This window comes from Schistocerca americana, chromosome 6, assembly GCF_021461395.2.
Source record: "Schistocerca americana isolate TAMUIC-IGC-003095 chromosome 6, iqSchAmer2.1, whole genome shotgun sequence".
Classification (NCBI taxonomy): Eukaryota; Metazoa; Arthropoda; class Insecta; order Orthoptera; family Acrididae; genus Schistocerca; species Schistocerca americana.
In genome coordinates this window covers 534,001,756-534,016,807 of record NC_060124.1, presented here as the reverse complement: position 1 = coordinate 534,016,807, position 15,052 = coordinate 534,001,756, and the positions used below count along the sequence as shown (strand labels likewise).

The 15,052-nt window shown below is 40.2% G+C and overlaps 1 protein-coding gene across 1 annotated transcript in view; it reads right to left on the bottom strand.

Annotated features, from left to right (window-relative positions):
- The window catches only part of LOC124620268 (atherin-like), a 150,074-nt gene extending 136,170 nt beyond the window's left edge, over positions 1-13,904 (bottom strand). The window contains exons 1-2 of the mRNA XM_047146936.1: positions 13,889-13,904; positions 9,156-9,294 (exon numbers count right to left, since the gene is read on the bottom strand). Of these exons, the coding sequence (XP_047002892.1) occupies positions 9,156-9,294; positions 13,889-13,904 (155 nt within the window). The remainder of the gene's footprint in view (positions 1-9,155; positions 9,295-13,888) is intronic.
- Between the last annotated feature and the right edge of the window lie 1,148 nt (positions 13,905-15,052).

Genomic DNA, 15,052 nt, shown 5'->3' with positions numbered 1-15,052 from the left:
TATCAAGGTAAATCAACTCCTTTGCCAGATGTTGGCCTTGGTCTTGGGCCATCTGCAATACTTCGCCTTGCTCAAACATTACCTCAAGGTGCAAGACTATATTTTGACAGATATTTTACAGCTTTGCCATTATTGCAACATTTACTTGACCTAGGGCTGGAAGGAACAGGAACCATAATGAAAAACAGAGTGGAACCAGTTCACCTGACAGAAGAAAAAAGACTGAAGAGAGGAGATACGGAAGAATTCTGTAGGGGCGATGATAAAATAGTCATTGTCCAGTGAAAAGATTCAAAAGCTGTGACCCTTGCCTCTACTTGTACAGGATATGAACCTGTAAGCAATGTCGAGAGATGGAGTAAACCAGAAAAGAAGTACATCTTAGTGCCATGTCCTGCAGTCGTAGTGAAGTACAACCTGTGTATGGGAGGAGTGGACCTCTGCGATCAAGTGATGGAGACCTACAGGACTTTCTTGAAGACAAAAAAGTGGACTTTAAAAGTTTTGATTCATTTACTTGATTTGGCTTGCGTCAATTCCTGGTTACAATATAAAGTTGAATGCGAAGCCAATAAAGTGCAAAAGAAAAACACTTTAGATCTTCTTGGATTCTGACAAGTGATTGGGGAAGCGCTAATTCTTCTTCTTCAGGACAGGTACATGAAAGTGAATCTGATGAAGAGCTACCAAATAAAATGTACAAACCAGCAAACACACCATGTGATGAGAAGCGGCTAGACGGATATCATCACTGGCCAACTGTTGATGAATTGCCTTCAGCTCGTTGCTGCAGGCAAAGAAATTGCAAAAAGAGGACGAGAACAAGATGTCTGAAGTGTAATATTTATTTGTGTTTGTCAAAAGACAGTAATTGCTTTCGTGAATATCACTGCAAAAATGGCATAAATATGTAAGATAATCCCGACCCACACAATCGTGTGGGTTCAAAATTTGTATCAAAATTAAAAAATAAAATTTTCTAAGCAATTGGTCCACGATTCTACGTTTTTTTAGTTACAAAAATGCATTTATTTCAAAATTTTCATTTCAAGTTTGGGTGGGGGCCTGAAAGGGCTAGTACAGGCAAAGGGGGCGTTCCTGGCCAAAAGTCTATTAGAATCATACATAGGCCTTAATTTGAGGAAGTAATTTCTGGGAATGTAGCCTGGAACACAGCATTATACTGTAGTAAATCATGGACAGTGAGAAAACTGGACAGAAGAGAATAGAAGAGGTTGAGATGTGGTGGTACAGAAGAGTGCTAAAAATTAGGTGGTCGGATAAGGTAAGGAATGAGAGCTTCTTCACAGAACTGCCGAGGAAAGAAATGTACAGTGACAAAAGGGAGGGTCAGGATGATGGAACACTGGACATCAGAGAATAATGTCCATGGTACTAGAGGGAGCTGTAGAACTCTATAGGAAGACAGAGACTGGAATGTATCCAGAAAATAATTGAGGATGTTGACTGTAAGGGCTACTCAGAGATGAAAAAGTTGGCACAGAAGAAGAATTGATGAAGGGATGCACCAAACCAGTCAAAATGCTGATGAGTAACTTAAGAAGAAAAAAAACCGAAACGCTTCGAAACAACTCAACAGTGTACTAACTGGCGCGGCAAGAGGATTCTCTGCCAATGAATGGGAGAGGGGAACGTATTTTTTTGTTTGGTGAATGCTTTTAGCACTGGAATCAACGAAGATATTGAAGCAGGTAGGTTTTTTTTAATGGAATCGAATACTTTTTATAACTGCATTCAATTGCTCTTGAGACGACAGTTATAATGATGTTGACGTTGAAACCTGTCATAAAAAAATTGGAGGAAGGTCCTAGAATTTGAGAGCACGGTGACCAGAATCAGCATTAGCGGTGCAAACACCGCCAAGTAGAGCTCTCGTGTCAGTAAATCAATACATTTGCCTTTTTACTCGTCTGCATTCCAGGCCACTCATTTCTGCTTCAGCATTCGTTGATTGCAGACATGTACACCAATGAGGAGAAGTTAGAGATACTACTTTTATATGATGAATGTAAAAGAAATGCCGTAAAAACAATGCAGCGGTGCAGGGCTATCTATCCGGATCGCCAGTGTCCGACGCGCCAGGGAATTCCACGAATTATTAAGACACTAGTGCGAACAGGCTGCCTGAACGTCAAGAAGATGAAAAGAAAAAGTTAAGGATTATAACGAGGGAAGAAAAGCATACTCCAGTGTATTTTATTTTTGTATGTATTTATAAATGAAATGTAGCCTCGACAATTCACCGTATCCGAAGAATATAATTTATTTTGTCAATCTACTTTAACAGTGATTCATAGAACTGTATAGTTATTTTTGGACACTTATCGAAAACATTGTAAACAATTCTGATCGAATAGTATAAATATTTACTTAGTCTTGTTTGCTGCAATAGAGCCTGGTTGAAGGATGCATCCTGTATTTGTGCAGAGGCATTGTGATGTTTTGTCCCGATATGTGGTGCTGCACAGTAAATTGGATTGCTGGCGAGCGTCTTACGCCATTCATATTCGTAAAATGTATACTCACACGAAGTATTATATATCAGAGCTCTTTGTTCATCTCATTTATGAGCACTTAAGTCAATGTGAGAGCTTATTAACAGATAACACCTTTATTATCCTCTAGTATGTTATAAATAAATATTCCCATCCTATCCTACTGCCCATTACAATCATAGCTCTATTTAGTAAGCTGTATGATGTCGACAGATGAAAAGACTTTACGATATAAAGCTTATAAGTTGTATCCTTGGTGTGCACTATCTTTGCTGCGTGCACAGGCGGTATCTTCAGTATATGTATTTTAGCTACACATGTTGTCAGTGCACCTGAACTTTTATTTGTGATAGATTATCAGAACGATGGTAACATTGACAATGCAGCACATATTTAACAATGTTTTACGATGTAATAAGTGTCGTACACATCGGATCTTGTGGGACTCTCCCAGTCAAAAGGCTGCTTTTTAACCCCACATTCCGACAGAGTGAAAGTTATACACATTTCTCACAAATTTTTATAATTACGCTACTATCTTAATGAAATGTTTGTTTAATTATGTATATACACCCTATGCTTCATTTTCGTGTTTTTTTTGTGTTTAGGTAACTTCTGCAGTGTTACTTTAAAATGGCCCCAAGGCCGAAATTGCAATCGTAATAATGAGTATTTCACACAGTCTACGGCGACTATGATGTCTTTTAAGAAATATTTTAAGAAAATAAAGAAGATTGCAACTGACGGAGAACACGAAGAAGCTGTCGCTACGACACTGATGAATCCGCACAGTGGCAGGAGACATAGTGCAAGAAATGTATCAGCCAGACGAGAGTCATTCGCATCCTGCATCGACAGAATTTCCGTCCCTGTCATCTGACAGTTAATCAGGAACTCGATAGTGATTTCGAACGTCGTACAGAATTTTGTCGGCCCTTCAGCAACTGAGACCCCACGTTTTCCCAGAGTGTGCTCTTTACCACTGAAGCAACGTTTACTAACCACGCTAATGTAAATTTGCGTAACATGCACTACTATGAAGCCGAAGATCCGCACTGGCTTTGTCAGGTGCAACATCAACGTCCGTGAAGCGCAAACGTATGGTGCGGCATCATAGGAAATTACATTGTGGGACCTAAATTCATCTCAGGCGTTCTAGATGGACATTTGTACGCACACTTTCTGACGAACAATCTGCCGGTTCTTCTAGAACTGGTACCACTGGATATTCGATAGCGTTCTCGTTTTTGGCTGCAAGATGATAGTTGTCCAGCTCACTCGCCCCATGTTGCAACGCAAGTACTTTCCAGCACGTTGCATAGGCCGAAATTCAAACGGCCTGTGAAGTCCCCCGATTTGACTCCTCTTGGTTTTTTACTTTGGGGAGCCCCAGTCTGTAATGATGCCCCAACAACGCCAGACGATATGTGGCGTCGACTCGCCAGTGCATTCTCTACCACATCATCCACTGTAATTACATCTGTTCATCGTTCTCTCGAAAGGCGATTGCGAATGTGCATTTCAGTCCATGTTCAGTTGTTTCAACACAAGCGTAAATAAAGGACAAACTTATTCGTTTGTAAAACAAAAGTTGCATTATGTGATTTGGGTGGTAACCAAATTAGTAAATTGTGTTTATTTCATATACGTGTGTACGAAACTGCATTGCAATGTCAAGTAAGTCTGCGGCGTGTATTGCACGTAGCAGGTAGTACTGTCATTGCGCGCTTACGTTCAGCGTGGAACAACGTTTCCTTAATAAGAATATTTATTTTTCGGAGTACAGGTGGCCAACAAAGTATTTTCAATAAAATGCTCAGTGCAACGAAATGTATCCATTGTGATATAATATAGAACAGTGTAGGAAGAGACTGATGTCCGACAGCATGTATTTTACCTCTAAGAAGCGCAGAGCAACGTATGGGAAAATACAGGTCAAATTTTCCTTCTAACATTGAGACATTTAATACAGTAATTACTTTTTGCAGCGTATATGAGGCCTTCTTATTTTTGAAGAAACAACAGCTGATTTCTCTGTCTGAGGTCACGTAAACCTGGAAGGATCACTTATGTAAAATAGTTTTCCTAAGCGCGTTGTGATACGCTAGATTTTAGCCTCTGTCGTATTTCCATATATAACATTTGCAAGCGGACCTGCATCTAGATTGTAATTTGGTTCAAATGGCTCTGAGCACTATGGGACTTAACACCTGAGGTCATCAGTACCCTAGAACTTAGAACTACCAAAACCTAACTAACATAAGGACATCACACACATCCATGCCCGAGGCAGGATACGAACCTGCGGCCGTAGCAATCGCGCGTTTCGGGAGTGAAGCGCCTAGAACCGCTCGGCCACCGCGGCCGGCTAAATTGGTTCAAAGGGAAATAAAGTTTTATTTATGTAGCGCATCTCTAGAATCTTTTTACGACACGTTTCAACGTATATGATCGCTACATCACTGTAACTGTCTTCTCAAGAGCTACTGAATGCAGCTATAACAAGTATACGGTTCCATTAAAAAAAAGTACTTGCTTCAATATCTCCGTTGATAACAGCGCTAAAAATATTAACCTAACAAAAAGATACGTGCCCCTCGACGCTCCAACATTCGGTTAAAATCGCATTTCGATATGCGTAACCGATGGTCAAACAAAAGGGTGTTACGTCTTACATGACTCAGCCGGTATATATACATAGTATGTTTCAGAATTTTTATGGTACACACTACCAGAGGCTGTTGTAGACGGGATCTAGTTGATAAGTATATCGTGTCTGCAAATTTCACCAAAATGACGCTACAGAGTGTAGCGTTATAGGCGCCGGCGCCTGTAGATTATGAATACACAGGGTGATTTCATGACGATGGACAAGATTAAATGTATCAATTTGAGGTAAGGGTCCCAGTACCGGAAACGAACGACATGAAATTTATAAATGAAAACCGTTGTGGTACTTCTGACAGTGGAATACATGTACAGGTACTGTTGCTAAGATTGTTGGGTAAGCAACTTCCAGACGTGGTCGTATGGACCAACTCAAGGAAAAAATTTCAAGTAAACAAACGGCCTAAAATTCATAGCTGACGAGCTATCGGCACTTCTTTGTCTTTGCTACTGTGGAACACATCACCTCTATTGAAAAAGTGCCCATAGGTCTTGAGTATGCATTTTAGAGGCAATGTTTACTAGACATTTCTTCTTGTTTTGGTCCACACTACAACCTCTAAATGTTGCCTACGCTATAATCTTAGCAACAACAGTACCACAACACGTGTTCCACTGTCACAGGTATGAGAACGGTTTTCAAACTTTCGATTAGTTCGTATTCGGTACAGGAACCCTCACCTCAAATTGATGCATTTACCCCTGTTCACCGACCTAGAAAGTTTGTAACATCATTACGGCATCACCCTTCATATACATACATTTCCAGGCACCTGTTTCTATAGCTTTGCCACTCTATAGAGTCGTTGGTTGACGTTTCCATACATGGACTATGTACACCTTTGTTTACCACGTCTGGAAACGTACCGTTTCCACGCTACAACGATTTGAAAACATGTTGGTAACGCGACCACTTTAGGCGTGATGTAGTTCATCAATTGTTTTACAGTTCCACTCATTACCAGCCACAGAAACTACTCGTGTAGTCGTTGACGGGTTCTGCCCAACATGATGCAGATTAGTTCATCCAATTTGGGTGTGCGGCGTCTCCTCGCGAAGCCGTTGCGTAACTGTTGCGAAAAGGATATGCGATGGTGTCGGCGATTCTGGTAATGGAGACGAGCAGCTCGTCCGTTACCGTGAGCGTCTCCATTCAGAAGGTCCACATCGAAGTATTGTGCAAACGTCTACTCAACCATGTTGCTGTATCACAGACACGTGAATGGGGCTCTAACGGGGTCAGAGAGATTGGATAGACGACAAATGACAGCAGTAGATTCGACGTAAACACCTTCCACCATGACTACCCTGCTGCACACCTACCTAGCAAAGCCCTCCCGGCTAGCCGCGCGGTCTGCCGCACTGCTTCCCGAGCGGGAAGGCGTACCAGTCCCCAGCAAGAATCGGCCCGGCGGATTCGTGTCGAGGTCCAGTGTGCCGGCCAGCCTGTGGATGGTTTTTAAAGCGGTTTTCCATCTGCCTCCGCGAATGCGGGCTGGTTCCCCTTATTCCGCCTCAGTTACACTGTGTCGGCGATTGCTGCGCAAACACCGTTTCCACCTACGCGTACACCATGATTATTCTACTACGCAGACAGTTAGGGCTACACTCGTCTGGTATGATACGTTCCCGGGGAGCTCCATTGGGGGCCGAACCGCACAATAACCCTGGGTTCAGTGTGGGACGGCGGTGGGGTGGGTGGAACGCTGTAGCGTGTTGTGGGGTTGTGAACCACTGAGGGCTACGACGGGACGAAGCCGCTCCCTCGTTTGTAGGTCCCCGGTTTAATACATACATACATACATACCTGGCGAACGTGTTTTCGAACGGCTGTAGCATGGAAACGGTACGTTTCCGGACATGGGTGCCTATTCAAAAGATTATGTAGTCGCCCCTCTTTACAGGACCTAGATTTTTCTACCGGGAATTTCCGGGCACCTTATATACGATATATATATCTGCACTAGTAAATGTCTACTCTCCTTCCAATTCACACAAAAGTTTGAGGTTTTGTCGCAAAAAGAGGCTGTTTGGACCTGAGGAGGAGACTTGTCACTGTATCAGTTTATGTAATATGAATCACTGTTTCGGTCACACCCCACTTATTAAAACTAACAACCATTATCAGGAGCAGTTATTATCAGATGTAAGAATGAGAAAACAAACTGACAAATGTCAGTAGGTTTAAAAAATTAACTTCTTCTGCCAATAAAAGAAATTACCTAAAACACGTAGGCGCATAATCAATACACAGAAGAATACGATGAGGGAGTGCATATTTGTAGATATAATAAAAGCTTACAATGATTGCCACCACAGACGCCAAATATACTTCAAACTCGCGCGCCTCAACCAGACAAACACGCTACGAAACAAATGAATACTACACAGCCACAATGAGACGTAATGGCGGCGAAAACTCTGCCTATGTTTCGAAAAATCGGGGAAAGTGCAGTGTCAAGCAACCACAGGTCACGAAATCAGCCTACTCAGTTCCCCATCAACATATGAGAAAGCACCACAATATCAAAACCGTAAGTTACATACAAAAAACGTGATGTATACTCATTTCCGCTTGTAAATGCATAATAAACAGAAAAATAAAAATTACGTTTTGGTGTTTGCAGATGAGAAGTTGTAGATTCTGTAGCAGAATAGTTACCAAAATAAATGTCCAATAGCATCATGTAAGGTATGTAAACTAATGCCTGCATCCACTCTTTTTGCCAATTAAGCTATAAACAGAAGATTGACATAACGATATAGGGAACAGACAGGGCATGAGGTCGTTAATACATATATCAAATGTGAACTATGAACAAATGATGTATAATATTTTACAACAATTATTCATTCACAATTGTAAATATTATCTGCCAAAAGTTTCGCTAAATTTTAATATATAACAACTATTTTACAGACAGAAAATAAAAAATAACCCACTGAAGATAGCACAAACAGTACTGAAAGATGTCTGTGTTAAACAAAACGGTAAAGAGGTTTCTTGCATAAGGCTGGAATTCCTCGTCCAGCTTCGTAGCAAGCACGGACGTAACAAGATGATCCGGTATAACTCCTGAATTGCATATCTTAAGAGCTATGAAAATTTTTCTGTCTTCGCTACTGTGAAACACATCTCTTCCACTGAACAAGTGGTCATAGCTCTTAGCATGTGCATCTTAGAGCCCATGTTTTCTAAAGAATTTTTGCTTCGAATAACCATTCCTGTTATATCCCCAAATATTGAGGCTCCCTTCTCGGACACCCTGTATAATGCATAACAGAAGCATGAAAACAATTTAAAACGAGAATAAAGGCTGTGCCCATACAGCTGATTGACAAAGGCTTTACATAGAAGGTAGTTCATGCAACCTTCACACAAGTTTACTTATTTATTTTTCACTCTCAACATTTTGTTGACAGGGAGCCAGAAACTTTTTTAAAATTTCATGAAACGTTGACTAACGAATCTATTAACACTTCCAGTAGATATGTTTGGCGGTTAGTTTCGAATCAGCTGATTCATTTTCAAGCCTGACCTTCGTGAAGCTGTACTGAAAGTGCCCGATCTTAATAATAAATATCAAAATAGCAATACATACTTTATAAAACGTTCACATGACTTTCACATCCACTAACTTAGACTGGCAATCATTCGGCGAACATTTTACAAAGGATGTATTGCCATTTAGATGTTTATTAATAAGATCAGGCACTTTCTGTGCAGCCTTAGTAGTAAGCCAGACTTGAAAATGAACGTGTTGCTTCGAAACTAGTCGCCACACATATGTATTGCGACAGTTTACAGATTCTTTAGTAAACGCTATACGAAACACAAGTTTAAAACTCATCACATACAATGCGAGACATAAAGCGAAAGTAAAGACGATTTAAAATAAACCTGAAAGCGTAAGTGATGTAAGTTGACAGAGGTTAGAGAGGGAGTTGCTTGAGGTGGGTGCCTGCCCTTACCTTGGTGCCTGTGTCGGTGCGGGTGGTGTCCGAACGTGGAGAAGGTGGAGGCGGCGGGGGAGGGTCCCGGGGGCAGCGGGGGCGGAGCGCGGCCCGCGTCGTTGCTGCTGCTGCCGCTCTGGCTGTGCGGGTGCATGCCCTGCTCAACACAAAACACAACACACACTGCGTCACGGCACAGCATCAAGTGCTCAGAGAGGCATGCATTGCTTTCACAACTACCACACTTCCTATTAGGGTTTTTTTTTCATCATTATTGGAATGTTCGTACATTTATATCGATTTATGGAATCCAGTCAAGAGTGATATATCTTTACAGCACAACCGTTTTGATCTTTGCGTGTTTTCTCACCCACTGTAAAAAGATGGATGTGTGTAGTTGTACCATGATTTGTACTTAACTTTTGTTCTAAATAAATATTATCAACATGGTAGCAGTTCGCGGTTGTAAACCACAAACGAAATGTGTCCCTCAAAATAATAGTGATCGGTTGTAAATTAAATGGAAGACTATTCGAAGAAGTGTGATTTGTGAAACTGAACATGGCTGATATTAAGAAACCAGTATTTGATGGAGAAGACTACGGGAACTGGAAAAGAAGGATGGAAATGTACCTGAAAATGAGGAAATGCTACACAGTGGCTTCAAGAGCGAAAACAAGCGCAGACGAAGCGGATACGTGGGATGAAGAAAATCTGCTTGCAATGAACTACATATACGGAGCGATTTCGAACAAGCAGTTACAATTCGTGAGTGATAAGGAAACTGCATTTGAAATAATGAAAAAGTTTGATGATTTATACTGTAAAGAATCAACAGTACTGCAAATTGTGTGGAGAAACAAGTTGGACAAACTGAGGTTAAAAGACTATAGTGATACGGCAACATTCTTCAGTGTCTTTGAAAAAACAATGAATGAATTAAAATTAGCCGGTGCAAAAGTGACAGAAAAGGAGAAGGAAAATTGTATGTTGAGAACATTGCCGGAAACCTTGAGCTATATTGCGGACCTGATCGATGTTTTGAGAGAAGGAATATGTTAAAAGTAAACTTCGGATGATTGATCTAAAAGAAAAGGATGAAAGCGAATGCGTAAAATCCAATGCATTTCACGTTGAAAAGAAAACTAGTATGAGCTACCAAGAGTAATTGTGTTACGGATGTGACAAACCAAGTCATATAAGGATGGACTGTCGCCATTCAGGAACAATCAGAGATTCAAGGACACGTGGCGGACATCACCGAGGAAGCGGTCGCAGCCGTTGGCAACATGGACAGAGTGATCACTCCAGCGGGAACAACTGGTCATTTGGTCAGAGTAAACGTCATGTTACAAGGGGAAGTCGTCATCGTGGACGCCGCGGATGTCAACAGAACGGAGCATGAGCAGCTTTATAACAGAGGTACAACCTACAGTGATGTGTAACAACCTTGAGTCAGGTAACAATGTACAGATTGATTGGATATTGGATAGTGGTTGTACAGATCATGTTGTTAATAATGAGAGTTATTTTTCTGAGTACGTAACCTTAAGAGAGCCTGTAAACGTTAAAATTGCAGACGGAAAAGTCTTGCAGGCTACAAAAATAGGAAATGTAATTAGTTATTTTCCATTTTATGATGATATGGTTGCAATCGAAATGAAAAATGTGTTTTATGTCAGAGGCATGGACAGAAATTTGATTAGCTATGCTAAAGTAACAGAAAAACATGAAGTTGTATCTGTGGGCAATACTTCAAAGATTTTCGATAAATATAGTAACTTACTTGTGATTGCTTTGAAAGACGGTAGGCTGTATTAAGTGACAAGTAAAATCTATAAGGAGGAGATAAATGTAAACACTGTCAGCAGTGGGGATAGTATTTCAGCTAAAGAAAAATGGCATCGTACACTTGGACATGTAAATTTTAACGATTTGAATACATTGTGTAAACAGCAGTTAGCTTATGGATTGCCAACAAATTTAGAATCAGAATTTATGAAATGTAAAGTCTGTATTGAAAATAAAATGCACAATTTACCTTTCGAAAACAAAAGAAGCTAAGCAAAAGAAACATTGGAGATTATTCATACTGATTGAAATGGGCCTCACTCAACTTATGGTTTGCATGGGGAAAGATATTTTCTCACTTTCATTGATGATTATAATAAAGCAGCTAGAGTCTATAGTATTAAATCTAAAAGTCAAGTTTATGATTTTTTGTGGAATATGTAAATGAAATTGAAAATTTAACTAGTAAAACTATTAAGAAATTGAGATGTGACAATGGGAAACAATATTTAAATTCAGATGTGTATCAGTTTATAAGACAAAAAGGAATCATATTAAATGCATGCCGTCCCTAAATACATGAATTAAATGGTACAACTGAAAAATATAACAGGTCAATTATGGATATGTCACGATGTCTGATATCTGAAGTGAGAGTAGATAGGCGATTTTGGCCAGAAGTGGTATGTGCAGCTGCATACCTTAAGAACAGAACTTTAGTTAATACTATTGAAAAGAAAACTCCTTATGAGATATTATTTGAGAAGGAACCTGGTGTTAAACATTTAAAGTTACATGGAAGTAGAGTTTTTGTACGTGTACCAGAACAGTTGAGGAAGTCAAACTGGGACCGTAAAGCAGACTTGGGAATTCTAATAGGGCACAGTGAAGTTGGGTACAGAGTATTGATTAATAACAAAGTTTTCATTGCCAGACATGTTGATATTGTGGAAGAGAGTGTCAGGTGTATTGATATTAAGGCATCCAATTCAAGGAATGAACATTTTAGTGTTTCTGAGTGCAAGAGCATAAACAATGAATCAGTAAACGAGCATATGGAAGGAAGAGGTGTCGAGCGTTGTCCAAGTAAGCAAAAACAAAACCAGGAACAAGAGTTGAGAAGGTCAGCTAGGGAACATAGAATGCCTGATAGATTAAATGATTACGTCTTGAGTAGCTTCGTTTATGTAAATTTTTGTTGTGCTGATGGTCCAGAAAATTTGGAGGAGGCAATGAATAGTAATGAGTCAAAAATGTGGAAGGAAGCAACGGATAAAGAAATTGAAAGTTTAAATAAAAATAAAACTTGGAAACTAGTAACTAAACCAATAAATGTAAATGTTCTTGATGTAAAGTGGCTTTTTACAAGGAAATCAGATAACACTTGTAAAGCAAGATTAGTTGTAAGGGGCTTCCAACAAAAGGAATTTGCGGATGCTATTTATTCACCAGTTGCTATGATGCAAACATTGAAAATGTTGTTGTCATTCTGTTGTCAAAAGGGCTTAATTGTAGAACAAATGGATGTACAAACTGCATTTCTTAATGGAAAAATTTTGTCAGAAATTTATGTTAAGCAACCCCCTGGATACGTGGCTGGAACAGACAAGGTTTGTAAGTTATTTAAGGCACTTTATGGCTTGAGGGAAAACCCTGGAGCATGATATGATTGTCTGGATGAATTTTTAAAAGGTCAAGGGTTTTGGAGAAGTAACTATGAGTATTGTGTGTGTGTACTGAGGACTACAATTTGTGTTGTCTATATAATTGTGGTTGTTGATGATCTGCTAACTTGTAAAAGTAAAGAGACAATACAAGAAATCAAATGTCTGTTATCCAAGCGATTTGAGATGAAAGACTTGGGTGAAGTAAAGAATTATCTTGGGATAGATATTAATTATAATTATGCAGAAAATGTAATGACTCTGAGTCAGGATAGCTATATTGAATCTCTAACTAAGAAATATCAGATTGAACATACAAAGTTGCACAGTATACCAATGGAAGAAAATTTAAAACTAGATGTAGCACACGATGGAAGTCTTGATAGCAAGTAGAGGAACCTGATAGGTTCTCTCCTGTACATTAGTTCTGGAACACAGCCAGATATAAGTTAAAGTGTGAATTATTTGAGTAGATTTCAAAGCTGTTACAATGATACTCACTTTAAGTATGCTGTGAGAGTACAGAAATGTTTGTATCAAAGAAAAGATTTGAAGCTAACATATAGAAAGACAGAAGATATGGATTTGTTAAATTGTTTTGTAGATGCAGATTGGGCAGGTGATTCTGTGGGTCGTAAGTCCACATCAGGCTATGTAATTAGATTATTTGGAAATGTAATATTTTGGAAATCCAGGAAACAAAGAAGTTTTACAAAATCTTTTACTTTCTCTGAGTATGTAGCATTGTCAGAAGCTGTCATTGAGATTAAGTTATTTCTAGATATTCTGAATATTTTTGATGTAAAGTCTGACAAGCCCATTAAAGTTTATGAAGACAACTCAGGGGCAGTCAATATTGCTAGATATGGTAATCTCACGAAAAATTCAAAGTATATTGAAGTGCATTACCATTTTGTGAATGAATGTTTTATAAAAACGGAATTATAGACATTTGTAAAGTAGATTCAGAAAGCAATGTAGCAGACATTTTTACCAAATCTCTGAGCAAGCATAAGTTTGTAAAATTTCGAGACATGTTAAATGTAATCAGATTATGGTATAAATGTAAGGAGGCGTGTTGGAATGTTCGTACATTTATATCGATGTATGGAATCCAATGAAGAGTGATATATCTTTATACCACAACCGTTTTGTTCTTTGCGTGTTTTCTCGCTCACTGTAAAAGATGGATGTGTGTAGTTGTACCATGATTTGTACTTAACCTGTGTTCTAAATAAATATTATCAACAATCATCACTCCTCTGACCAAAGGAAACAGCTACATAAGAAAACTACCTGTGTAAACAAGCATTGTGAGCGCAGCAAGCGCTGTTTCTGCACTCGTAGCGGGACAACGCTGCTTGAGTACATTCTTCAGTCAGTACCCACAGAGGGTCCATTTCAAACTAACAGAGCAACAGTGCCTACTTGTCATCAACGATTTTGTCCAAGTTTGTGGTACATGCGTGGTTTGGTGAGAAATGAAAGTGACAGAACTGGCAGATGCAGAGAAGGGAAATCCGAGGGTCAAGGGGTCGAGGCCCTATGCGGAAAATTTGTTTATACAGGGTGATTTTTTCACCCTGTACAAATTCTAGGAACTGATCGATGACAGGATACGGAACAAAAAAGGTCTAATGAACTAATGTTCGGAAATGCACAGTTTCCATGACGGAAGCCATTTATTCAGTTACACATTGGCACAGAGCTAACAGTCTAATACGCGCTGTACCATACAGCCACAGTTACAATACGAGTTGAAAACGGTTTCCATGTGCCTCAACGCATGCGTGTAGAGGCCTCAGCACGTTGTCTCACACGTTCACGTCGACCAGGCTTCATCCAAACAGTGTCAAAGGCAGCATGAGCACGCTGCTGCAGTGCCTCCACATCTGGTTCAAATGGCTCTGAGCACTATGGGACTCAACTGCTGTGGTCATAAGTCCCCTAGAACTTAGAACTATTTAAACCTAACTAACCTAAGGACATCACACACTTCCATGCCCGAGGCAGGATTCGAACCTGCGACCGTAGCGGTCGTGAGGGTTCCAGACTATAGCGCCTTTAACCGCTCGGCCACTCCGGCCGGCCTCCACATCTGGAATGGGCTCTGCATACACGATACCTTTGAGATGGCCCCATAACCAGAAATCACACGTTTTGAGATCCGGTGAACAAGCAAGCTATGCAGCTGAACCCTCTCATCCGATCCGTCGATCAAGGAAGACACGATTGACATGCGTCCAGACGTAACGGTGAAGTGGGCTGTAGCACCATCTGGTAGCAGCCATATAACTTTCGAATCATCTGTGGCACTTCCTCCAGCAGGGGAGGCAAAGTCAGTCACAAGAAACGCCGATAGTTCCGGCCTGTTAGTCGACGTGGAAGGAAGACTTGTCCCGAAATACGGTCGCCCGTTATCCCGCCGTACACATTCCGGCTGCACCGATCCCGATGATT